At 38.3% G+C, this 25,738-nt stretch overlaps 3 protein-coding genes across 3 annotated transcripts; 2 read left to right on the forward strand and 1 right to left on the reverse strand.

The window, feature by feature from the left end:
• The first annotated feature begins 192 nt into the window (after positions 1-192).
• On the forward strand, positions 193-9,193 carry LOC103700624 (probable serine/threonine-protein kinase PBL3). Its single transcript, XM_008782537.3, has 6 exons — positions 193-513; positions 6,023-6,390; positions 6,492-6,627; positions 7,178-7,314; positions 7,471-7,594; positions 8,470-9,193. Exons 1-6 carry the CDS (start codon positions 447-449, stop codon positions 8,925-8,927), a joined length of 1,290 nt encoding a protein of 429 aa, XP_008780759.2. The 5' UTR covers positions 193-446; the 3' UTR covers positions 8,928-9,193.
• A 4,451-nt stretch (positions 9,194-13,644) lies between these two features.
• On the forward strand, positions 13,645-17,660 carry LOC103700636 (probable F-actin-capping protein subunit beta). The gene is made up of 8 exons (XM_008782545.3): positions 13,645-13,981; positions 14,814-14,884; positions 15,077-15,190; positions 15,395-15,477; positions 15,575-15,648; positions 15,759-15,878; positions 16,972-17,067; positions 17,277-17,660. Exons 1-8 carry the CDS (start codon positions 13,853-13,855, stop codon positions 17,358-17,360), a joined length of 771 nt encoding a protein of 256 aa, XP_008780767.2. The 5' UTR covers positions 13,645-13,852; the 3' UTR covers positions 17,361-17,660.
• A 1,264-nt stretch (positions 17,661-18,924) lies between these two features.
• On the reverse strand, positions 18,925-22,521 carry LOC120110474 (co-chaperone protein p23-1-like). The gene is made up of 6 exons (XM_039125537.1): positions 22,353-22,521; positions 20,670-20,856; positions 20,418-20,580; positions 20,262-20,296; positions 20,116-20,185; positions 18,925-19,244 (listed from the first exon to the last, which is right to left on the reverse strand). Exons 1-6 carry the CDS (start codon positions 22,355-22,357, stop codon positions 19,156-19,158), a joined length of 549 nt encoding a protein of 182 aa, XP_038981465.1. The 5' UTR covers positions 22,358-22,521; the 3' UTR covers positions 18,925-19,155.
• Positions 22,522-25,738: the final 3,217 nt, after the last annotated feature.

Here is a 25,738-nt window from a genome sequence, read left to right on the forward strand (position 1 = left end):
TTTCCGCGCTGTGATGGTCGCGGCGGATCAAAAGCGGCATCTACTGCGGTGGAAAATCTCTGGCAGCATCGAGATTTCGGAGGAGGAAAGAGGGCATTTGTAGATCTGCATTACCCCGACTGGAATCATGCGTCTTGTTTCGAGGATGCGAAGCCCCACACGCTTGTCTTTGTCGAGGGGCCCGAAGACCTGCCGTCTCTTCTTCTCCAATTCCCTGCTTTCCCACTACGCAGTCTCTCTCTCTCTCTCTCTCTCTCTCTCTCTCTCTCTCTCTCTCTCCATCCGCATCTTTCTTCCTCTGGGTCGCTTTCTGATCAGTGAAGAGAAGCTATAGAAGCGGCAAAATCGGATTTTTTTTTTCGCCCCCCGTTTCTTCTTCTCAGTGTTCCTCTTTGGAGATTGGAGAGTTCTCGTATGGGTCTCTGATTTTTTCGGCGGAGGCGGCCATGGGCAATTGCTTGGTCTCGCCGTCGTCGCGAGTGGAGAACGCTCACATCACTCAGCACGCTTCCTGTGAGTGTTTCTTCTGAGCTTTTGATAGGTTTTGTTGCTTAAAGGTTTCATCTTGCTGCGGTTCCTGTTTGGGTTTCGGATTGGGTTCGGGTTTTTTTCCTTTTGTTCCTTTCGGGGTTTCTTTAGTTCTGGGTGTTTGGTGGTGGTAGTAAGTTTAAAGCTTTGGTTAAGTGAAAAGCTATGGTTTCTATATGATTGCTTACTAGTTTTGATTGCAGCTAGCCCACTATAGAAACTGAGGCGCAGCTCAAAGTTTGTGCCATTTGGTCTTGGATTCTTTTGGTTCTGGTGCCGCGTTTAATCTATACTAGATCTTGGATGTAATATCATAGTAATAAAACAAAGTTTTGTGTTGAGTATAAATAGAAAGGGACTTGAATTCTCTTTTAAGAGCTGTAAGGGTTGGCCAGTATTAGGGGATGTGTCATTTGTGGTGGGAATTTGGAATCTATTAGCCGCATCTTGTTACACTGCCGTTTCGCTAGGACTATTTGGAGCTCTCTGCAGTCATGCTTGAATTTTAATGGCAGACCTGCTTCTTTGATCTCCTGCTAGACAGTATGGAGGAGAAGAAGGATCCATAAAGGTTTCAGGAAGGTATGGGATCAGGTAGTTTTAGCGGTGTGTTGGTAGCAGCCCTTGAAAGAAAAAAATGAGCGAGCCTTCGTTCAGAAGAAATCCTCCATTAAAGCAATCATGGCAGAAGCCGTTCAGCAGTTCCTAAGCCAGAAAATTGTTTGCTCTGAAAAAAACAAGAGACGGCCACAAGACTTCTTAGCCTACTTTGTAGGCAATTCTCCTTGTATATTCTCTTCTAATTATCAATAAATTTAAGTGGGGATGGCCATTCTTCCCTCTTCCCTCAAAAATAATAATTAAAAAAAGAGCTGAACATGGATCTTTGCCTGTTAGAAACTCTGGTTTTCTTGATTTCTTGTCTTTTTAACTACTGTTGATGTCCTGTCTAGCCCTCCATTTAAGATCATAACTATGATCTTTGTTGGCTTTATGTACTGACAACTACCTTCAATTCTCAACCTTAGCTTTTCTTGCGTAGAAACTTTTCGTAGCTTAAGCTTGCGATAAATGCCAATTGTTTGTTGTTACTTGTGATGAGTCATTTATGCTTTCAAGAGGAATGGGCTCTGTCCATCTGCTTTCTGGAGGTGGTCATGGAATGCTGTCTATAATGATTTGTCCTTGGGTCGAAATATCTTTTTTCCTCCTTATGTCATTTGATTTGGAATTTTAGGTTTTACATGCTCTTTGTTTGAATGGTTTGTTCTAGGGTTCGCCGAACTGCTTCGAGAGTCGTACCAACTAGCAACCGGTTCGTATGGTATCGATACATACTGAACCAAACCATGGTATAACAAAGCTAGGGGGAGGTAGAGGGAGAGAGAAAGGGAGGGGGCGAGAGAGAGGCCGAGGCCTTCGGACTCACCTAGGAGAGAGATCGGATATGGAGAGAGAGAGAGAGAGGTCACCATCATCATCATCATCGGACATGGAAGGGACGCTGCAGGACACATCAGGATCCGAAGGAGGAGGGCTTCGAGGGAGAGAGACTAGAAGAGGCGAGAAGGGAGAGAGAGAGGAGAGGTGAGGGCTTCTCGAGGGCTTCGAGTCATCTGACAGCCCTGGATTTGATGATGGGGACCAAGAGAAAAACAAAGAGAGGACTCACCTGGCTATGGCATCGTTGTCATTGAAGGTGGATGAGATATTGTCTGATGGTGACAAAGGCTGGAGGAGGCAGTAGGGGGAGAGAGGGGAGGCGAGAATTCGAGGGCATCAAGAGAGCTAAGGTTTTAATTGTCTTGATTCGACCAGTTGAACCGGGCTAATAATCGATTGGTCTGGTCCGGTATGCCCCGAACCAGCCAGTTCGGCACAATCTGCCGAGCCCTAGTTTGCTATATTTTTAATGATTGCTATCTGCACGTATTAAGCTTATAACCTCAAATGATTACTATTTACTTTTGACGTATTATATTTCATCATTAAATCGGACTCCTTGTGGGGTTTGATAGTTTTTTGAGTATTAATATACAAGGTCTCTTGTTGTCTTTTTGTAGGCAAGTATCAGTGTAGAAAATTTATTTATTGCATATTTTGGCATATTTAACTTATTATGTCAATTCCACATTGCTCAGATGAATCTCTAATGCTTATCGTGATGTTTATTATGGTGTTTATTTAGGGGTTTTAGTTTGCACAACATGATGGTTAAAATTCAATTTGTATGTTGGCAAAGTAGCAGTTTATTTTTTGATGTGTTTTGGTGTATTTTAGTGCTGCAACAGGTTTCCAATTAAAGATATAATTCTTATATGTAAGAAGAAGATCGAAGAGGACATTTTTTTAAGGTTTTTTTCATTGCTGGAATGTGAGACTGGGATTCTGAACTGTAATTTTGGTTCTTGATAAAGTGACTAGGTTTATATGCCCTAACTATTAGAGCATAAGAGCGAGAAAATATATTTGTTTCTGACAAGTGAGTCCTGGCCCACGATCAAGCGATATAGTTAGAAGATATGAATAGTGCTATAGGAAAAAAAGAAAAGGATTGACAAAGTTTGTCAAATATTAGAAGGACCTTATTTTCTTTTTAAAGAAAGTCATTATGTTGCCCTCTTCAAGCGCATGGTTTCAGACAGAACTACTCCCTTGTGCACACGGCAGAGATCGTAAAATCAGGAACATCAAGGCTAAGAAGCAATAGCTTGTGCAGGCATTCAATTTAAGAACTGGTAAACACAGCAGAAAAAGCCGATGGGCTAGAGAACACTTTGGAAGGTACCAAAAGCTGAGTATTGATCCTTCTCTTTTGTTGAGTACTAAATGGAGAGAGTAAACAATTAGTAGGGGTGGCAATTTTATGTCCCAACCAACAACTGATCTGCTTTAAGCAGGTTCAGGTTTGGCATAAATGGGTTGGGGTGATAAATGGATTGGCCCGACCTAACTCATTTACTAAATTGGTCGGGTTTAGTTTTAGAATTCTGATCCATTTTGACCCATTTAATAGTTGGGTTGAGTCATGGCCCGACTTGTTAAATTTTATTTAACATGTTTAACCCGTTTAATACTTGTTTAACATGTTTTGGACTTGTTTGACACTCATTTAATTTGATTTGACCCATTTATTAAACTAGTTACATGGGATGGGTCAGGTTAATAAAAATGTCAAGTTTGGGTTGATATATTTGACCCATTTAATAAATAGGTTAGGTTTAGGTTGATGGATATTTGACCTAACCCACATCCTATCCAGACCATATTCGACCCAACTTAACACGATTGCCATACCTACCTATTAATCTAGTCATCATGTAGGATTCCAAGAGACTTCTGGTGACTATCACATTTCTTGGGGCTAAGTAAACCTAGACAAGTGCTGCTTAAGTTACCAGACAATATTAAGTTTTCAAGGGTAAAGTGAGTCTAGTCACATGCTGATCAGATCTCTAGATGCAGGATTTTATATAATCTAGGTTCAATTTATTTGGTCAGCCTACATAGAGATCTTCAGAGTTGAACACTCAATGTATAATCTATTTTACTAGCTGTTGTGCTCAAATCCAGCTTTTAGGGAACCTAGATTCGACGAATATAAGCAAGCCTCTTTAAAGCCAAACAACACATATATCTTTGTCCGTATGATGTTCAATATAGTCTCTGGTATTGCTTACATGTATGAGCTTGAGATTAAATTTGGTCATAATGCCTAACCTTTCTATAGCATGTGAATCAGCCTCTTGTAATGTTTATATGAAGAAAACAAGTTGATCATGTGTTTTCTTCATGATGTGAATTAGATTAAAATTCTCATGAATTGTCTGTTTTTGAATTTCATTTTGATTTTGATTAGGGTTAGGCTATGAAATTTTCATGAATTCTGGATGTATTTTGTTTAGAATCTGGTCATGTAGCACAGAACTTTGTCAGGATATGACATAAAATTTGGCATATTTCTCCTGTGAAATTTATTTTGGAAGAAGTGTTATTAGCGGCATATAGATTTTCACATGCTGTGGATCTAAATTCCTGCTAAAATTAGTAACTATCTGTTGGATTTATTTTTAAAAATAGTTTCTAATTGGGTATTGATAAGATCTTTCGGACCATTTCATCATGATGCTGATGGTAATCTGGTGGCCACTTTATCAATTACTTACTGGCAAGCAGTTGATGTTTCTAAGGTCTTAATATATGAGTCACCATAAAAAGAAACCTCCACCGATTTTTTTATACCTGCCAACACTTCTCCTGAAATTGTTGCATGAACACCAGTCATGCAAACTCAAAGAATATTCTGGAGATTTGACCATTTAATTTCTATGATGAAACTCTGGACCAGACAAAAGTAGTGTTCGTTCTTTTAGCATATATTTCTGAAGTAAAATGCTGTTTAATCAAAGGTTGAATCAATTATGTAGCTAGGATTTGATTATCATACTGAAGTGAGCATACATGTTCTGTCTTTTATCTGCATCAAGTTCTGTTATTTGCTACAAGTTCTTCTTGAAATCTTTTAACTTAGGATCTTCTAGAAAGGGGTAACTAAAGGCCAGTTCCATATCCTGTTGGAAGTCAAGCACTGAAGTTTATATGCGGGAAGCTAAGTGCTGACAGCACAAAGTTCCCTTCAGGAGTTAAACATATAAGGTTTTTGCACAACTCTCTGAAGCAAAATACTTTAGACACAAATTTGTGCACTCCACCCTTAGCTGCTAACAAATAATTTAAAATTTTAGCACATTATTACTTTCATGATAAGCTAATGCTTCAAATGAATTGGATAATTACAGTGTTAACATGTTTTGTGGGTGTCCACGAAAGTAGTTTGTTGACTTTATTTTGCTTTAAGGAGAATTTGTTCCCAGTTAGCATACATTAACTATAAGGATCCAACATTAACTATAAGGATCCAGGAACTCACCCAAAAAGGGCTACTAGAAGGTATTATTTGGGTTCTTTGGCCCTGCCTCCTTATTGCATAACCAATGTGGGACTAAATACATGCCTGTATGGGTCATCACACACTCTCCCTATTTATGCCCTAGCATCCTCGTGATACTAAGCATCCTAATCCAATCAAATCCAATAACAGACACTATACTTGGTTTGTGGTCAGATCCAGCAGTGCCTATGCTATAGTGTCTTTTACATGAATCATGGGTCGGGTCTGTTCTGATACTATTTGCAACGACTCAAAACCTCACCTAAGAAATGTTAGTTAAAAGGTATTATTTTGGTTTTCTTAGTCATTTATAAGTATCCAAGATCTCTCCAGTGCACAACTAATATGAGTCTAAGTAACGCTCACACATGTTGTCACATTAACCATGTTGTGATGATTCTCGTTCTTGTTATGAGATGGCAGGATATGTTTTTCTTGTGAATATACCTAAAATGATTGCTTGAATACTTACTCGGATTAGAGAATGGTTCATGATATTTTCTTACACATTCCTTTTTTCTGTTTTTTTTTTCGAAAACACAGATCCCTCAAAAGGCACCAGCAAAACAAATTTATCTTCTGTTCCTTCAACTCTGCGAACATATTCAACTCCTTCAACTCTGACCATGCCTTCTTATACTGAGAGGACTTCTAATGAGAGTCTTCCTACACCACGAACTGAAGGTGAGATTTTGTCCTCCTCAAATTTGAAGGCCTTCACATTCAATGATCTGAAAAATGCGACTAGAAACTTCCGTCTGGATAGTCTTCTTGGGGAAGGAGGATTTGGTTATGTCTATAAAGGTTGGATTGACGAACAAAGTTTAACTGCTTCGAGGCCTGGTGCTGGCATGGTTGTTGCTGTCAAGAAGCTTAAACAGGAGGGTTTCCAGGGCCACAAGGAGTGGCTGGTGGGTATTTCCAAAAATTTTGTTTCTCGGTTCCCTTTTCCTTTATCTCCTTAATTAGTTACTTTTCCTGATGCTTAACTTTTGTTTGCTAATGGATGCAGACAGAGGTCAACTATCTTGGTCAGCTTCACCATCCAAATTTAGTTAAACTCATTGGTTACTGTTCAGAGGGTGACAACCGCCTTCTGGCTTATGAATTCATGTCAAAAGGCAGTTTGGAGAATCATCTTTTTAGGAGTAAGTAAAGAAATGTGTTAAGAAATACTATTTTATTACATATTAATTTTTTTGGGTCAGCGCAGGGAACTGTAGTCTCTGTGTTAGAAAATCCCAATTGTCAGGTTCACAAAAGAAGCTATCATAGTTACCTACATGGCTCCATCTTACCTATCCCCACCACTCTCCCCTCTGATTCTAAATTCTTGAACAGTAACTTGAAAAACATGATAGAGATAAGAAGTATCTGTGGCTGGTGGTGCCATCATTTACATTTCCAGTATCAGAAGCGCATATCTCAGGTCCTTTCATTGGTTTACACCCCAACCTCTACTTTTCACCTTTCTTCTAGTAATTATCCTTGAAGGCACTAATGGGCTAACAGTATGCATGTACTGGATCTTCCATCCATTTCCATGTCATGCCATTTGCTGTTATTCATTCAAAAAAATTTGACAACCAAGGGTGTAGCTTTTGGACATGGTTTGGACACTCTTTGATAGAACTTCCTGCATTTATTCTGTTTGCATGTATCTTGTTTGATATAAGTTTTCTTTGTTGCTCTTTTTAGGAGGTGCACAACCACTGCCTTGGGCAACAAGGATCAAAGTTGCGATTGGAGCTGCTAGGGGACTCTCTTTTTTGCATGATGCTGAATCCCAAGTCATATATCGAGATGTTAAGGCATCAAACATCCTCCTTGACTCGGTATGCTGTGGGGAGGGATGGGGCAGAGGGAGGGAGGGAGGGAGGGAGGGATGCCGGGTGGGGGATGGGGGGTTGGTCTGTGGGGAGAAGCTGCTGGCAAGATAAATTATATAAATCATGTTAAAAAATCTTACAGCCTGTTTTGTTCAAATGCAGGAATTCAATGCCAAGCTTTCAGACTTTGGCTTGGCAAAAGCTGGACCAACTGGGGACAGAACTCATGTATCTACGCAAGTCATGGGCACTCATGGATATGCAGCTCCTGAATACATTGCAACAGGTTTGTAATATGCCAATTTTCTAATACTGATTTTTGGTTGTTCATTTCCATGATCATTATTTTTTCTGTTTGTGACTGCTGTAGATTTTTCAATGATAACTAGAATCGTATAGCATTCATTGACGCAATTCATATTAGGACCTTTTATGTTTCTCACCTGCAAGACCATGTGCAGCAGGAAGAAACAAAGAAAAGGAAATGAAGAAAATGTAAAGCCAATGAAGATCCAAACTTTCTGATGGTTGCCTGGTTAAATACATTTCTATTTGTCATACTCTTTCCACTCACCTCTTCAACTGAAAAGTTCTGATTCCAGAGATGGCAGGCATTTCTAGCAAATTACATGAGAATGTGTCAATTTCCATGCCTAAGACAAAGTTTCATCGAAAGAGGTTTGGCAGAAGGATGGTTAACTAACAATTGCTTCATCGACCCAAAAAATTACTGCTTGTCACTCTAATCTTACAGTTTTGTAGTCTCATGACATGTAAGGACGTCAAGGAGCCTTCTCTTTAATATAAGCAATTAATTCTTCTATAACAAATTCAAAAAGGTAACAAGAAAGCTAACTCATGTATGGCATGGTATGGGCTAGTGATTGAGAAATCTGTAGTTCCTCCATAAATGGTTCTACACTTTTGGCTTCATCTGTGTTTCACATTTGGTACTTTTCCACAAAACCAGCCAAGTTATCACTAGTACTATTACCTATTGCTTTGTCTGAATTATAGAAGGCATGTTCTTTAAAAAAAAAAAACTTCCCCTCTTTGGGTTTTCCCATCAAATGGCTTCATAGCAGAAAATAAAATATGAACTCATCTTATTGTGACCGCTGCCTCTTCAGCAAATAGATCTAACATTTCAATAATTTACAGGTCGGCTCTCTGCAAAGGCTGATGTATACAGTTTCGGGGTTGTGTTGTTGGAGTTGTTGTCTGGACGCCGGGCTCTTGACAAAACAAGAGTAGGCATAGAGCAGAGCTTAGCAGACTGGGCGAAGCCCTATTTGGGTGATAAGCGCAAAATTTACCGGATCATGGACTCAAGACTAGAGGGCCGATATCCAAAGAAAGGAGCTCAGGGAGTTGCCACCCTTGCTTTGCAATGCATTTGTAGGGAGGCCAAACTCCGGCCCCGTATGTCTGCGGTATTGGCTATGCTGGAGCAACTGCATGACCCTAAAAATACAGCAGTGGTGCAACCCCAAACAGATCGATGGAAGGCCTCTAGTACCATTCCAAGGTCACCTATAAAGCATCACAATTCACCACGACGCCTGACCACTGGTAGGTCCTCATTGCCATCTTATCAGCGATCACCATGGGTACATTGAACAGGAGAGACACATCCAAGTGGTATTTTCAATGTGTATCGGATACTTTATTTTTTTGTTTGCTTCATGTCTGGTGATTCACATTTTGCAGCTTATATTTTTAAGAGAGACAAGTTCCTACAGAGAAGGCATTACACGTTTAAAACACCTTGTTAATTGCATTCATGGAGGAACCTGTATTTTTCAGTGCACTGACATATTTATGGAGCTCTCTTTGACAATAGTAATATATTTTCCGACCTACAATGGTTGTGTTTCTAGATTCACATATCAGAGATAGCTCAAGTTTCATATTTCTCATTCGTTTCTCTGCTACGCAAGTTTACCTTATCTTCTTCAAGGATAGTTCTTGTTCATGCATTGCTTGATCTGGAGATGAGCTTTTAGACCTTGTAGAAGTTTGAATCTATTATTTTATACAGTGATATCCCAAGGTATTTTCATGACACATGCTCGTGGAAGAATTTGTGACCTACCACTGGTGGGAGGCCATGCATTTGCTCTCATTAGTGAGGTTCAGCTGGTTCATGTTGTTAGGTCTTTAAGCAAAGTGTTTGGACGGACTTGTTTTCAGATGTTGTAACAATCTGTACATGTCCTCAGCATGCTTCAAGATATACAGGATGAATTAACTTGATTGACAAAGAGGAAACAGTATCAAATTACAATGTGACAGCTGACAGTGTATCATTCTATCAACTAGTTGAGCTGAAAATTAGGGCCTGAGAATCTCTGGTTATAGTTATATTTCAAAAGTCTTCTTCAAGGGATAGTTATTGAGGTAACAAATTTAAATATCCTTTCTTTTTCTTTCATGAGAATGAATGGGATGCTTTTCTATGAAGCAAGAAAAATGAATGCATCTTTTGGCTCTTCTTCTTCCACTTCTCTTCGCGTCTTTCTTGGCCTGGCTGCTCTTGGGTAGCCTCTTCACTTTTGTACTTGGGTTTTAGTTCACATTTGAGATAATTATAGGAGGTTTGTTAATTAATTCATTTTTTCCCCTATTATACTGTTCCAATGAAAACAAAACCTAAGAGATTAATATAGTAAATTCAGAAAGAAAAGTTGAAAAATAATACGGTTAGCTTTTGTTATTTGTAATTTCGACTTTTTTTCAAAGCGTAGCTGCTTTTCTTATCATGGGATCCTTTCCCATGCTTGCACATTTCTTGAAGAGATACCATTTAAAACAGCTGCTTTTGATTCATAAGCTTTCATTGATGATGGTGAGAAGAGAGCAACGAGCAGAACACGGTTCTGTTTAGATACTTGAAGGAAATTAAGCATTATCCACAAAAGAAATGGAATGAAGGTGGTAATAATCAATAATGATTTCTGACAATCTAGGTTATCCACAAAAGAAATGGAATGAAGGAAATAAAGCATTATCCACAAAAGAAATGGAATGGAATGGGATCCTACATTCGGCAATAATAAAGAGAAGAACGAGGGGGGAGAATAATAATAGACTTGGTTTTTTGGGTTCACCTGAGTTAAGCATAGGTATTACAAAAGATAATGTGATGACTACAAGGGTGAAAGGTGTACCAGCAGGTAAAATTTTCAGTTGAGGTGGTCCTATGCCTAGGATCAGTTTAATTCCCTGTATTGCCGGACAAACCTTACATGATTCAATCATTTGCAATTGAAATGGATTTTGCCAAGAATAAAGGTGAATGCCAATTTGTCTGATGATGACCTTTTATATTGTGGGATAACTAGAAACACAGTGAGCAAACTGAAGCCTGTCATTCTCTGAGGAAATTTATAACCACATTACCAGCCTTCTTGTCATCTAGTTACTTGTGAAGAAGAAACATCATGTAGTGTGGCAATTGTTCTACTTTGCTCATCAAAAAGCCCTGAGCCTTTAACAAAGAGAGGATGTATCAGCGCAATAGCTGCACAAACCACCAAAACCTAAGCATTACAATCAAGTGAAATTGTATGCTCAACTTGGCAAGACAAGTCTCCAAAACAGTGTACCAAGTCCAATCAGATCCATGAGATCTGGTTAAGCTAAAATTAATTTTACTACGTTGCTATACCTTATTTAACTCTACGTAGCATCGGGACTAAGGACTGTATTTTTAAGCACGGAGCTACCACATACTCTTCAAGCAATCGTTAGTAAGATCACACTAAAGAAGGATGATTTTGGATCGTCAAGCTGTCAAACTGAATAGTTATCAGACATCATGTTCACTCACTTCACAGTCAAGTAGAATTATTGGGTGTCATCTACAGTGCAAGAACACATAACTATTGCTTCATCACAGCTAAACTGACACAGCAAAATTTAGAAACTATATCTACAACGAAATTTAGAAACTAAAACTGAAAGGAATAAAATAAAATATAAAGACTCTGGTTTCTTTTGAGTTTACATGACCATTCATTTCTAAATAGATCAAGGAACCAAATTAGAAAAATGAAAGCACTGCAACTATGCTTAAACTGAAAATTTATACAACGCCACTATTTACCCATCGAGCCATCAACAAACGAATCATGAACCCAGAAAATTAAAGTTGAACAGGTGAAAAATTAAAGCAGAGACAAAAACCAAGTCTTTCCTAACTTCCTTAGTAGCTTACATGACCACTCATTTGCGAGTTCTTCGAATCGGGTCCGATCTGAAGATGAAAGTTCTCATCAGGAAAGTAGACCTCCAAATGAATATAATTATATAAATATGTTATAGATCTGGAGAAAAAAAAAGAAGAGTAAAAGCCTATTTTGAGAAAAAATAATGAATTTTCAGACAGTGCAAAGCTAGATGTTAATGTTTTCTTTTTAAATTATTTATATGCTGTTGTTTACTTGTTTGTGTTTTTGGCATTTTATATGGCTTGCTTGAGTTCAGTGCATGATTGTCATGTTTCCTAAGTGCCTGCTGATATCACAGAAGCTATCTACTTGTAGTTTTGCAAGTTTATTTTCAGAGCAAGTATAAGCTACATACATTCACTATCGGTTTCAGTCATTTGCTTACCTTCTTGGTAAAGTGTCGATGGATGTACCAAGGACTTGGGTTCAAATCCTGCATTCACCAGGGTTTGGGAGGTTCTGGGAAAGACCACTAGATGACGAGCCTTCCACTCCCAAGACCTTTTCTACTTCTATCCTTCTTTCTATAAGTCCAGATGCCTCTTTAGGCCTCTTTGGCAGCTTGGTCCTTTTTCTTTCCCAGAGCCGTTTGTTAAGCGAGAAAATAAATCTTTTGGCAGTTGAAGGAAGCCTGGTTTGGGGGCCCGAGTGGCCGAGGAGGGGACCATCCCCTGCTGCGTGGTATTTGGTTGATGGGCGGAGACGAAATAACTTTTGAGACTAAGCACGTATTTAAGGAGGCTAATGGTGTTGCGGACTGGATGGTCACTTATACGGCCAACCAGATGGTACGTTGTGGATTCAGGATGTGGATTTGCCTAGAACATTTCATGATGTTTTATTTTCTGATTTTATTGGATGTGTTCGATTGATATGTCCGTTTTAGAGAAAAAAAAAAAAAAAAAAAAAAAAAAAAAAAAAAAAAAAAAAAAAAAAAAAGAAGAAGAAGAAGAAGGGAAAAGGAAGCATGGTTTGAAATGAATCTTTTGGCGCTTTTTAAGCAGCGGAATGCGGCGGTTTCTAGTGAGAGCAGCGTGGAATGACCTCACCGCCCTCTACGGCTTCACCCTATTGCCGAATAAAAATAAAAATACAAATAGATGGGAAATAAGAAACGATGTCATGCTTGCGAACAGCCTAATTCTACACAGGCCAAGGTTGGCACTGGAAGCTAATGCCCTGCTTTGACACCTGAAGTCTCTTGTTGCACTGAGAAATGGGTCTGATTAACTCTTGGGACCAAAATTGGACCCAACCAATCTTTAAACATATTACAATTGCATCTAGAATGATCTCAAAAATGATAGCTTGTCTAACATGATATTAAACTCATAATTTGGTTTTAGTGATAACCAGAATGGTAACAGCCAATGCGTTTCTACACTTAAATAAAAGCTTCGATAGAAATATCTAATAATATATCTAGTGAACATCAAAAATTTAATTATGGTTAGATCCATTATTGAGCACATATCTAATTCTATAAAAATTGGAGCTGAACTAGTATCATAATCCTAAACATGTAATTAAAATTTAAGTACAAAAAAATGAGTTGGATGGAGCAACATCCAGTGGTCTCTATTTGATCCATGCCACCACAACATGTCTTATTCTTATGATTGTGAACAATTTAATAACAGACCTAAAATATATATTTATCGACGAAGAACAATATTAGTACAGAAAGTATGCTTGACCATTGTATATGGTAGCAAAGCAATAGGTGGCTAGCAAAATTTATAACCAATAAAATAAAATAGTTTGAATATGGAAGGCACAAATTAGGCTGTTATAAAGGAGAGAAAAAGAGGCCATGCAATGTGGATAAAGTTAGCTAAAATTTCTGAATTTTTATTCTTAAATTACTTAAATCTATCCACCAGCAAATTGTTGAAGACAGATTAAAATTTATTTTTTTTATTTTATAGATTAGGCAAACATGCACCATCCATACCATCCATGTCTCTGCTCTGCATCATCATCCGAAGGATATAGCCATGCATCCCTTTTTTTTTTCTTTTTCTTTTGCTTAATTAATATAATAGAATGGTGCTTTGATCAATTTATTTACACTCCAAGGCCATTTTCCATGAATGAAACAAAATAAAGGGGGAGAGAGAGGGAGGGCAGGGGAAGAGAAAGGAGCGCTTAGAGGGGCGTCTCACGCGAGGGAAACTCGGGTCAAACAACGGCCCACCCTTTCCTCATCGCGCGGTCCCCAAAAGAGGAGGAGAAGAGAACACAACCAACCCCTCCTCTCTTCCCCAAATCCTCCACCAGGGAGAGAAAAGGAGAGCCAAAGAGAGATCGAGATGGAGGCGGCGATGGATCTGATGCGGAGGATCTCGCCGAACCAGAGCGAGACGGCGTTGTCGGCCCTGCTGTCCCTCCTCCCCCACCACTCCGCCGACCTCCTCTCCCAAGTCGACCAGCCCCTCCAGGTCCTATTCTCTTCTCTTGCTGCTCTCCTTCATTCCTATTCCAATTTCTTTTGCCTTTTTTTGGGTCTGAGTCGTGTTAATTATCCGTGTTTCGTAGCTGATCTCGTGCTCTACCTTTTGATCTCTACAAAGTTTGATCTTGTTTCTTTATTGTTTTGCGAAAGTTCTCGTAAGCTATCGACAGAGTTCGATTTTGTCGCCCTCTCTTCGTTTCAAGTAGAAAGGTGGTTCTTTTTTTCTTTTTCTTTTCCGAATAATTTTCGTAAGTTCTGTATAGAAGTATGTTTTCTATTATGGGTTCATTAGAGGGCCCTGTCGGTAGTTTGGAGATCTCTCGTGTCTTTCGAGGAAGTTTCTGGGGCTCTTTTCCTCTCTCTTATGTGTTCTGAATGCAATACATGGAGGAGAATTTATCTATCTTTTCTGGCATAGGATTGTGCACATGGAGGAAAAATTATCTAGCTTCTGCCCTTTTCTGGCATAGGATTGTGCATTGTTTTGCTATTTTTTGAAAACTGGGTCTTAAAAATTTTAGATTTTTTTTTTGATCGTGCCGTGCTTCCCAGATATTCTGTCAGCTCTAAATTTCTGATGCATTCATTTAATTTTAAACGCCAACACCATTGCAAGCATAGCTCAGACAACAGGAAGATGCCTGCGAGCTATTCTTATGTGTTTTTCTTGATCCCACCAGCTCAATCATGGAAATTTGATGCTTGTTTCCATTGCACTTGAGCTATATATAAAATGCTGCAATCAAGCCAGCACTGCAGTTGTTTGATGGTATTAAAGGCAAGAATTATCTAAATTTTGTTTTTGATCAAGAGAGCAGGTTTGTATGGATACTGAGTCGATGAAGGAGTTCATACTGTGTGAATACAACAGGGACGCTGATTCGTATAGGTAAATAGTTGAAGAATCATTTCATAACTTCTGATTGTGGTTTATGATTCACTGAATTCTTTTAGGGAAATCTTGAAAATTTGATCTTGGTTGTACTTTCAGCCCTTTTGTTCTTGTTGTGTGTAAGAAGCTGTGTTTTCTATGGTGGATTTTCCATGTTCCCGTTTTGTTGATTATTATTTTCTCATGCAGATCGCCTTGGTCAAACAAATATCACCCACCTTTGGAAGATGGGCCACTACCATCAGATGAACTGAGGAAACTTGAAATTGAAGCAAATGAGATTTTTGCTGTTTATCGTGACCAGTGAGGTCCTTTACTTTCCTCATCTTTTATTGTCATTATGATTTAACGTAATGTTTATGAGCTGATTTCTATCCTTTAGGGATAAGAGGAGATATTTGTTGATCATCTGTTTAACTTATATCTCTATTTAACCTGAAAAATTATTAGTGATGCTCTGTTTCTGAGGAAATAATAGCCATTCTTTTGATCAAACTGCATCATTAGGTATTATGAAGGGGGTGTCTCATCGGTGTACATGTGGGAAGATGACAATCAGGGACTTGTGGCATGTTTCTTAATAAAGAAAGGCAAAGCTTCTATTGTGAACGGCTTTTTTATTTTTTTCCCTGTTTGTACAATATTAGCATTGGCTCTAACAACATGTAACGGTTTTTGGAAATGAAGATGGATCAAAAAAAGGGCATGGGAGAAGGGGACATTTGCAGGAGGGTTCATGGGATGCTATTCATGTTATTGAGGTGAAGCGTGATTTTGTTGGACCCAACTTCTGTGGATTGATTTAAGCTGCTTAGTGTATTTCATATGGTTTGAGTACTTATAATGATTAATTCTTCATTTCCCTGTATAGGTTGGGCCAGTGGAAGAGGGGAATGCTCACTACTGCTTAACCAGTACCGTCATGCTATCATTGACCACAGAACACAAGCCATTGGGAACTTTCAATCTGTCAGGATCAATCAGAAGACAGGTAATTGGTTTGATAATATCTTAACGATAATCCTGCTGTTTTTGGTTTCTAACTTCTAATATTTTGGCTGTCGAATAATGCTTTGGAGGTAGGGGACCGCCTCAACGCATATATTTTTTGCCCAAATAGAACTATATATTTGTTGTTTTTGGTATATTAAACATTTTAGGGCATTGTTCATGCTATTAATTACCTAGAATTTGATAAGTTGGGCCTAAGGCTGAATTGCTTTAAGTTTTTTATTTGACAAGTTGGTATCCCTTGGTTTGTCATCATGGTGGTTTCCTACATCCCAATACTCGTAATATATGTACATGATGAGCTGCTCATCCATCAGGTGGCATGTTTATTGATTAAAGCCACATGGTGCTACAGTGTTTAGAAAAAGGCAGTTGCTACAAGTGCAAACATAGAGGGTTAGAACTTGTCCGCACCATCTTACATCAATGTTTAAGATCTAGACCAGGCCAAATGAACTTTCTTGTTGGACACGTCATGTAGATTGTGTCATGCCCCCGCCTGTGCGGGGCACGTGAGGCACCCAGTTCCCACATGGGGGCCACATGAGAGAGAAATATGGGGCTTCTCTGCTAGATATTGTCCGGTTCTGGGACCCACATGTGCGCGCACGCGTACGGACCTCGTGTTCCCCCCTCATGTGGCCCCCACGTGGGTCCCGTGTTCCCCCCTCATGTGGCCCCCACGTGGGCATTGGGTGCCGCACGTGCCCCACGGAGGCGGGGGCGTGACATTAATCAAGATTTTTTGAACCCCTTCACTTTAGTTAGGTCAGATCCAACTTTGCTATACCTAAATTAAGCCTGTTAATACTTGAGTCGTAAAAGCTTAGAGGTAAGATATTGGGTCCTGCTGACCTACTTTGTAGCCAAAAGATACCAAGTTTGTTGGGAATTAGATAGGTTTATGAGCTCTAGAAGTAGGTAAAGTTACAGTCAGCTAGGTCGTAAAAATTTTATTCTTTCAGATTTACTTAGTTTTAGTTTGGAAAATACTGTTTGGCTTATACAGTTTTGAATCATATCTTCACTCGAACCTTTCCTTTATCAGCATTAACATGGTTTTGATTTTACAGATGAGTTTAGACCTTTCAGTGGCAGAGGGCCACTTGTGTAACATGGGAAAGATGATAGAAGAAATGGAGGGGAAGCTCAGGAACTCACTGGATCAGGTAATTTGTCTCATCCAACCGTTTAATGGTTTTCCATGAGCATATGAGCCACTTGCTGCTATTTGATGGACTGTATTCTGCCTACTTGACATAAGTCTGTGAAGTAGTATGCCCTGCAACAATGATATTAAATCAGTCTGTAGGATTACTATTTTACCTTGGACCTTTGTTTGAATCCTTTTCCTAGTTCATAACCTTGTGCTTTTCAGGTCTATTTTGGGAAGACAAGGGAGATGGTCTGCACACTGAGGCCACCACCTGAGGGCATCCAACTGAGATTGCCTGAAAGTTGACCCATAAAGTGAAAGGTGCAACAATCATTTGCATCCAACTAATCAGTATTTTGGTGCTGAAGAAAATTTGGATACTTGGAGGGACAGTCATTGCCTTGGGAAATTTTATGTTGCAGCCTTGATGATTTTAAAACTACACTTCTAGCTTGTCTTGCGAAAATATCAGTACTTCAGTATAGTGAGTTTATATTAGACAGTTAAAAGGTGAGTTTTTGGAAATTTTGGTGCTGGAAGTCTATAGAACACTACAATGTACTTGATTAGAAGTAACAACATTTACCATTGCAAACTTTTTCTGAATTTACTTCTTGGACGTGGTATACTATTTCTCATCAAGTCCAGTGAGGGATTTTCATCACCTCAGAGATGCAAGTTTTGCAGGTGTAACAAAGCAACCCTATTAAAAAAAACCATATTTAATATTATTAAAATAGATTATATCTAATATTCACAAATATTAAATTTACATTCTATATTTTGATGTGGTTTTTACAGCTAGCTATTAACACCATGTTCACCTTCCTCATTTTCATCCTGACTTGAGATGGATCATCGCAGTTATATGTGAAGGACTTTCGACTTAATAAGGGACAAAAAATCGGGATTCCTACCTCAGACCTAACCTTGTGAGGGGTTCCTGAAGTCACCCCTTTCCTTTCCGCAAAGAAAAAAAGAAGGATAGGCCAGGCCCTCAACTGGTACTTTAACAGTTACATCGGCACGTGAGATTTTTGTAGGCCAAGGCTTTTTCATTGTCTGGCTTAAGGAGAGAAATACTTTTCGATCTTTATTGATAAATCTTTTGATTACCAAATATTTGAACGATTCCTTGAAGAGCAGTTAATCTCCTTTTTCGCTATTTTTATTGATATTTCAATGGCTGAGACAGTAGCATATAGAATCCATATCTATATTTCCATTTGTCTTTATCTTCATATATACCGTATAATATATCTCAGCTAAACTAGTGATCCATTCAATTATTATTTATTTTCCTCCTTGTTTATGGATGTCCGCCAATTTTGCTGTTTCTCCCATTAGCCCGTTAGCCTATTTTAGACTAATTAATCCATTTATTCAATTACAAAAGCCTGAGGCAGACAATATCAAAACGACAGCTGAATTAGAGAAATTGAATTCAATTACTATTTATATTTCTCCTTGTTTATGGATGTCCACCAATTTTGCTGTTTCTCCCATTATCCCGTTAGCCTAGTTTAGACCAATTAATCCATTTACTCAATCACAAAAGCCTGAGGCAGACAAGATCAAAACGACACCCGAATCAGAGAAATTGACTTGCTCCTAAAATATGCTCCCAACGAGGTATGGTCTTCTTGAAGTTTGAAGAGAATGGGAGATTTCTGCAAGCCAAGGAGACGATGATTCTTTCAGCCCAAAAAAAAAAAGAAAAAGTAGACGATGATTCCATGCCTTGGTATCCATGCATGCAGGGATATATCCAAGAAGCTTTGAAAATTCGACACAAGCTTGGACGTGCTTCCGTTAACCACACAAATCGGAAAACTAAGTGATAAAAAAAAAATTATACCCCATAAAAACATATAAGAAGAGTGTATCCGTATACTAAAACTTTGTTAAGTCTGATATCGCTCCAAACAGAACCATTGCTAATATCTCGAAAGAAAGCTAAAAAAAGAAACAGGAAATCTGGTATCTCCATAGGGAGGGTTCGGCCTCCCACATACACCCGAATCAACAAAAACACAATGTTAGCATATATGTCAAAGTTTCCCACAGGACTTTAAACGGAATCTCAAGCTGCTGGAAAGCCTCATGCTTTTGCCTCAGATTCGCTAGTAGCTGCAGCCAAGGCTTCCTCCGCCTTGCTTCCTTCTGCCTTGGACTCTTCCATTTCATCATCTGCTTCAGCGACAACAGAGTTCGCCCATCAATAACAGTTATCTATTGATGACCAAATAGCCAACTACTAATAACCACATGAAATAGACAATGAACAATATTGATCTCTAAAGAAAGTAGAATATAAAAACAAGAATAAATTACAAAAACCGCACCTAAGATTAAAGGGGTAAATTATGTTTACACCCACCCCCTAAGGTTTATTTTATCTAAGACTTTTAACCCATAACTTAACAAAACATTAAGCAAACCATTAACCTTAAATAGAACCCAAATGCCATTTCCGAAAAAAATTCAAAAATAACCATAAATAACCTTAGGTAACATAATAGCTACCCAAGGATATAAAAAGATATGTATCCTCCTCCCGACTTAAAGAACAATTTTAATTTTTTATATGAAGCCAACGGTTTCACCAACCCATTAATTTAATGGAGTAAATTTAGGTTTACAAACTATTGAATGTAAATATAATAAATGTAAATCTTAGGAGGTTTTTTTGTAATGTACTCTGGAAACAATTTTAAGCGTATCTTTAACTTAAAAGACATCCCTCACGGAAGTCTAAAATCACAACTTAGAGGCTCAAAAGAGAATATCAATGTCTTGGAAGTATTTGCAAAACAAAAATGGTATAATATTTATCTGCATGAACAAAGGCCTCAACTTCCTAGAAATAAATATAATCAGTCTATTTTCTACTTGCCAACATAGGACTAACTGTACTAGATTACACAAGCTACTACTCAAGCAAACTCGTGTATCTTTTTTCTTCCCCCGCAAACAAATGTGCTTATCAAGCTATTATTCTTGACATGAACAAATAAATTGGTATTTGTAAAGGATTTTGGTTCAAGAAAACAAGACTAACCTCCCTCCTTGTCAATGGCATCAGCAGCAGCATCATCAAGCTCATCGTCAGCACCACCCATGTCCAAATTCTGCACAATTAAAAAGGGGATGAGAAACTGTAAAAGAAAAGATAGACAATTTTCGGATTTGGCTAAAAATACATACCGAGAAGTCCATATCACCAAAGTCCATATCTCCGACTGCATAAACAGCATAATAAAATTAAAAACAAGTTATAGTGAGCAAAAAGAAAATAAAAGAAAGAAGATACAATCAACAATTTGGACACGCGCATCAAGATGCTTGAGGCATCAGACTCACATCTATTTTCCGTATCATCATCTTCATCAATCCATTTGTCCCAATCAACCTTCAAAAACACTGGAGGCTTCCCCTCCTTCTTCAGTAGCCTACTCCACCATTTCTTCTCGGCTTTCTTCACAAGGTAGCATATGGTCCTCAATCCAACAGAAGCTTTGCTCTCCTGCAACATTCTCATCAACACCAGTTAAACATATTCATCATTAGTAAGGGACCATTAGAAGAATTCCCCCATCCTATATGAACACCTACCTCCACATTAACCTTGTCAAATAATTCAAAGTCAATCTCATATGGTACATTATCTGCTCCGCTAGCTGCAGAGAAATAAAAGTGTCCATCTGGTTGCAAATTCAGTTTCACATCCTTTGCATCTGGTAGTTCAATGGTGATATACACCTTGTCGGATCTTTGGGCCCACTTTGTAGTTGGATGTCGGCTGCAAACCAAAGAGAACAAGCATGTGTTAACTCTGAAACTATAGGCTATTAGAAATATAAAATGCTTTCCCGCCAGAAAAATTTCTGTTCTTATGAGGAGAAAAGAATCACAGCATCTGCTTACAGACATCAAGAAACAACAAAAACATGCATGTGGAATGATGGCAACCTTCCACAAAAAAAGTTGACAGTTTTGGAGTCAAAAAAATTGAACACAAAGGAGCAAAGTATCTTTCTTTTTTGAAGCTCTAGAGTTCATAGCAGACAATTAGCAGAACATACAAAAAAAATAATAATTGGATGATATATATATATATATATGCTCACAGCATTGCAACAGTTTATAATACCCAAAGTGCATATAATGCCGAGTTCCTTACCAATAAAAATTTTTGATCGTTAGCAGTGATTTCTTTTCAAGTTCCATCTCTTATAACCAGCCAAAAAATAAGTTAAAAAATAATTTAAAAACAACAAATCAACACATGAACAAACTCTACAGAATCAATGGATCCCAAATGAGTTAATAGTTACATTTCTTAAAAACCACCATTTCCTATGCGCGCTTGCACAACATATGACCCAAAACTAATTAAAGAAACAAAGAGAAGAAAGCCAATTATATCCTCTATCAGCGCAGTTTCCACAGGCCAAAATGGAGATCCTTCCCAAACTTAATTCCACCACTATTAAACAGGAAGGGATACCAACCGGAAGACTAAATCTCAAAACTTTTCTCCACAAGATTTGGATTAAATGAAGAAATCACTTAAAAGTGGCCGTTGTCTTCAACCTCAACAACTTCAAAGCACCCATAAGTCTCTAATTCCTATCTATCAATTACATAGTCTTCTTGGATGTCCCACCTAATTCCTTCCGGTGCATTTAGCTCAATACCGGAATCCGAACGGATTGGAATGGGAATCGAAATGGCGATATGCCCGAACACGTTTGGTTCGTGATTTGAATCAGATTCGGAATGGGAAAGGGATTTAAATACTAAGGGAGAGTCGGGATTGGATTTTGGGGGATTGAGGCATTCCCATTCCCCCTGGAATTGGAATGGGAATGAGACTCCCCCCCCCCCCCCCCAACCAAACAGCTGGAATGGGAGTCGCTCATTCCAGAGCCCAACCACCCCCATAGAAGAATTATTAAACTCGTTGTCATCAAACAACCGATCTGCTTATGCTTATTATCAGCTACCACGTAAGCAGCAGAAAAGGCGGAAGAAAAATTAAACCAACAAACCCTAAAAACCAAAACCATTTCGATCAAGAGAAGAGCATTAAAAAAAATGCTAACAGAAATATATAAATTTGAATAAATGCATTCAAGAAACAAAATTGAATCAAAATATATTATGACTGCTTCCATAAAACCAAACATAGTACAAGTAGCAGAATAAAACCAAAAAAAAAAGTTTGAAAAAAAAGAAGGAAAACTAGGGTTTTGATGATCCGGAACTAGAGGGAACAAGAAACAAGAAGATTACCTCATTTTTGCAATGGTTTTGGATTACAAGAGAGCAGAGAGGGAAGGAGAAGGGCAGTTATGGGGCTTTTGGGATTAAACTCTGCTATGGAGTGGAGAGCACGGTGAGAGACCTCGCGAATATACGAGAGGAGGAGGGGAGGGAGTGGAAAAGCCCTCCGTACGAGTCTGGAGGATTCCATTCCTCCAGCGCCGCTCTTGGACAATCATCGTACTATCGGATGATCAGGACCGTCCAGACGATGAGCCCATCATCAAACCATCATTGCATCCCGGAATTTGGCCCATCCGTCTGGCCCACCTGGTTTCCAAACAGGGAACCCAAATTGCTAGGTCGGAGCCGTGGATGGGCCTCATTGAACTGTTTCATTTGCTAAGCCCAGGCTCGCTCCATTAGCGTCATATCTGATTCTTGGGATATGGGGGATACAGCTTCCTCCCATCATGTAATTATTATTTTTTACTAAATTTAGATTATGTATTACTTCGTAGGTAAAGCCTTACATATTTTTGTAGTAAATGAAGCCCATCAAATCAACATAATCACAAACATTGGACTTGTATAATAAAAATAAACAATATTACATGATATTATGTATAAAAAATTGAATTGACCAAGTTATGACAGTCTAATATGGATGGGTAAGAGGCAAATTTAGCTAATTTTGATTTGAGTTGAGATTCAAAAAAAATGATTTCTTTATATTAATAATATGTAACAACGGATAACAATTAGATTTTTCTAATATATAATCATGTAAATACTCTTTTTACCAAAATTGAGTTTTTGTAATGCCTTCCATTTTTTTAAAAAAAAATGAAACCCATTAATCTTAACATAATCACCAACATTTCACTTGCACAATAAAAATAAAAAAAAATATTATATGATTTTATATATAAAAAATATTGAATAGTCTATGTTATGACAGTATAATATGGATGTGTAAAATGTCATTTCTATTATTACAATACAAGTTTCTTTGACTCTGGAGCCTATTTTGAAGAAATTTGCATGAGTTCTCTTGAGCCAATTATCTATAAATCTCACCATAATTTTTTCTTTTTTATTAAGTGAATAAGAGGCTCTCCCTCCACTGCTGATAACCACAGTTGATTGCACCTTTTTTCTCCTCTTATTTCTCCATACTCGACGAAAGAATACATAATACTTCTACTCGCATTGGTGCTGCATCTTTCTCCCCGCAGAAAGAACTTTTTTTTTGACACTAGCAAACTCTTTCCTGCTTCAAAGTCAGTCACGATATCAACATGGTTGAAGCTCATTAAAACGAAAGTAAACTTGCTAAAGTTCACCTCCAAGTTTTCAGCAACTCCTTGGTCCTGGGTATCCTTTCATTTCTGCAAGTTAATATGGCAGATCAGTTGAACTGGCCAGAAGGCGCATTGATGTTCAGACACTACATTTGAGATAATGGGATTGTACATTCAGACATTCCAATGATGGTTATGGTTTGTTCAACAACAACAAAAAAAAAACATTAGCGTATCTGTTCCTTAATCTATCAAACATATCAGGGGCAACATCCTTGTTCAACACATGATCTGCCAGAAATTAACAAAACTCAAACTCTCCATAGCCATTTTTTTTAAAAAAAAGAAAACATGAAGAATGATTTGATAAATTGCTCCAATAAGAGACGCACTTTCTCCAAAGAGCAGCTGTAAAGAAGTAAAGCTGACGTAGCCAGAGAAACAAGCAATACACTGCGTTGGAAACATCTCCATCTTCTCCTAGATATTCATTAGCTTTGGTTCTAATGATAATTGTCCTGCTTCTTTGATCTTGAGAGTAGTGTCGCAACTAACTTTAGGGATAAAAACCTACATATTGATGAGAGCCTAAAACTTGGTCTTTCAATGGTCTTGCCTCCAACCCCCGCTTCTTGACGGGCGACTAAGCTGTATGGCATGTAGGTCCTTAACATCTTGCCCCATATAGGAAAGAATGACTGAGAGCAATTATACTTTGAGCCTGATGGTGAATGCCGCGGTAGGCAATGCGTTCTTAAAGAAAATATGAAATTGCTGCAACCCGACAATTAAGGGCAATAGGAGTACTGTTCATGCTATGATGAGTGATGGTGTGATCTTTCAGGCCAAGCATATTTTTAGAGAGGCAAACGAGGTCATAGATTGAGTGGCTTCATTTGTGGCCGGTCACTCTGAGGACACCCTATGGATTGGAGAGAGTTGCCTAGAGCACTTTGGAATTTGTTAGTTTCAGATCTTATTAGATGTATATCCATACTAGAACTGTATGAACTACCTATTTTAGAAGAAGAAAAAAAAAAGAGGAGAAGAAGAAGACAATCAAGGGCAATAGCTGGATGGTTCAGTATAGACCAAGAGCAATATCAGTTCTTTAATGTTGAGGCCAAGAAGAATATGGTGGACTCTTCTCTACCAAGGACTCATAGGACCTCCATCACTCTCATGAATGGTCTGGCCCTTGCTCTTCCTCTTCTCTCCACCATCACCGCCACTCCATGGAACCGGCCGGCAACCACCACCTTCTCTCCTTCTTCTTTGATCTCGAGTGCCCACCCAAATCAAAACTCGTGCCGTGGCATCAAAACACTTGACCTCACTACTGAACCCTTAGGCCTGCCCCATAATTAATCCTTTCCTCTGCACCTGCCTCATCATTCCAGCCGGCCCCTATCTGGTTCCTTGGCAATGGGCGGTGACAGTCATGACAGTCACGAAGTGCGACGCTGATGGTGGCGCCCGCGGCGAGGAGCTGGAGCTTCCCTCGGTAGACCACCTACGTGATACAAAGAACTTGGTCTCTTGACTCCTGGACTCGTTGGGCTCGCAAGAAGAGAAAAGGACAACATGCGGTGAAGAAAAAATAGGAAAATATCTTATATTTAATTAAAGTTTTCAAAAAAAAATTATTTATAATAATATATTTTTCATATTTAAAAAAAATATGTGGAATAAAAAAAAGACTAATTTCCATTGGCTAATAATTATTTTTTTTAAATATATCCTTAAAATATTTTGCACAACTTTTTTTTTAAAAGATAGGTGCTTAATTAAATAGAAGCTATTTTATAGTGTACCATTTTTTTCATGTTCAATCAAATATATAAATAATACTTTTTTAGGCATTATAAGCATCATCTTTTTAAAAAATATTTTAGCTAAGAAAAAAAAAAACTTTTCATGAACCAAATGAATTTGTAATCTTTTCTCACTTAGTGGTTTGCTAACTCGGTAGGCTTGATAGCAGACCAGAGAAGCTATGACAGCGAATGAATTAAAGAAAATGAAAGAGGTTGCAGCCTAACCCATTTGACATCATTGAGGATTAAAAAAAAGAAAAAAGTCATAAATTTAAGATATCCAGAGCGAGCGGTT

This window comes from Phoenix dactylifera, chromosome 4, assembly GCF_009389715.1.
Source record: "Phoenix dactylifera cultivar Barhee BC4 chromosome 4, palm_55x_up_171113_PBpolish2nd_filt_p, whole genome shotgun sequence".
Lineage (NCBI taxonomy): Eukaryota > Viridiplantae > Streptophyta > Magnoliopsida > Arecales > Arecaceae > Phoenix > Phoenix dactylifera.

Excerpts from the sequence above, each read along its gene's own strand:
- LOC103700624 (XM_008782537.3), top strand. The coding sequence starts at position 447 with ATGGGCAATTGCTTGGTCTCGCCGTCGTCGCGAGTGGAGAACGCTCAC. Across the intron at positions 6,391-6,491 it reads AGGGCCACAAGGAGTGGCTG|ACAGAGGTCAACTATCTTGG; the intron begins GTGGGTATTTCC and ends TAATGGATGCAG. Across the intron at positions 7,595-8,469 it reads TCCTGAATACATTGCAACAG|GTCGGCTCTCTGCAAAGGCT; the intron begins GTTTGTAATATG and ends AATAATTTACAG.
- LOC120110474 (XM_039125537.1), bottom strand. Across the intron at positions 20,297-20,417 it reads TGATGATACGGAAAATAGAT|TCGGAGATATGGACTTTGGT; the intron begins GTGAGTCTGATG and ends CTGTTTATGCAG. Across the intron at positions 19,245-20,115 it reads TGCCATTGACAAGGAGGGAG|ATGATGAAATGGAAGAGTCC; the intron begins GTTAGTCTTGTT and ends TCGCTGAAGCAG.
- LOC103700636 (XM_008782545.3), top strand. The coding sequence starts at position 13,853 with ATGGAGGCGGCGATGGATCTGATGCGGAGGATCTCGCCGAACCAGAGC. Across the intron at positions 14,885-15,076 it reads AGGGACGCTGATTCGTATAG|ATCGCCTTGGTCAAACAAAT; the intron begins GTAAATAGTTGA and ends TTTCTCATGCAG. Across the intron at positions 15,879-16,971 it reads CAGGATCAATCAGAAGACAG|ATGAGTTTAGACCTTTCAGT; the intron begins GTAATTGGTTTG and ends TTGATTTTACAG.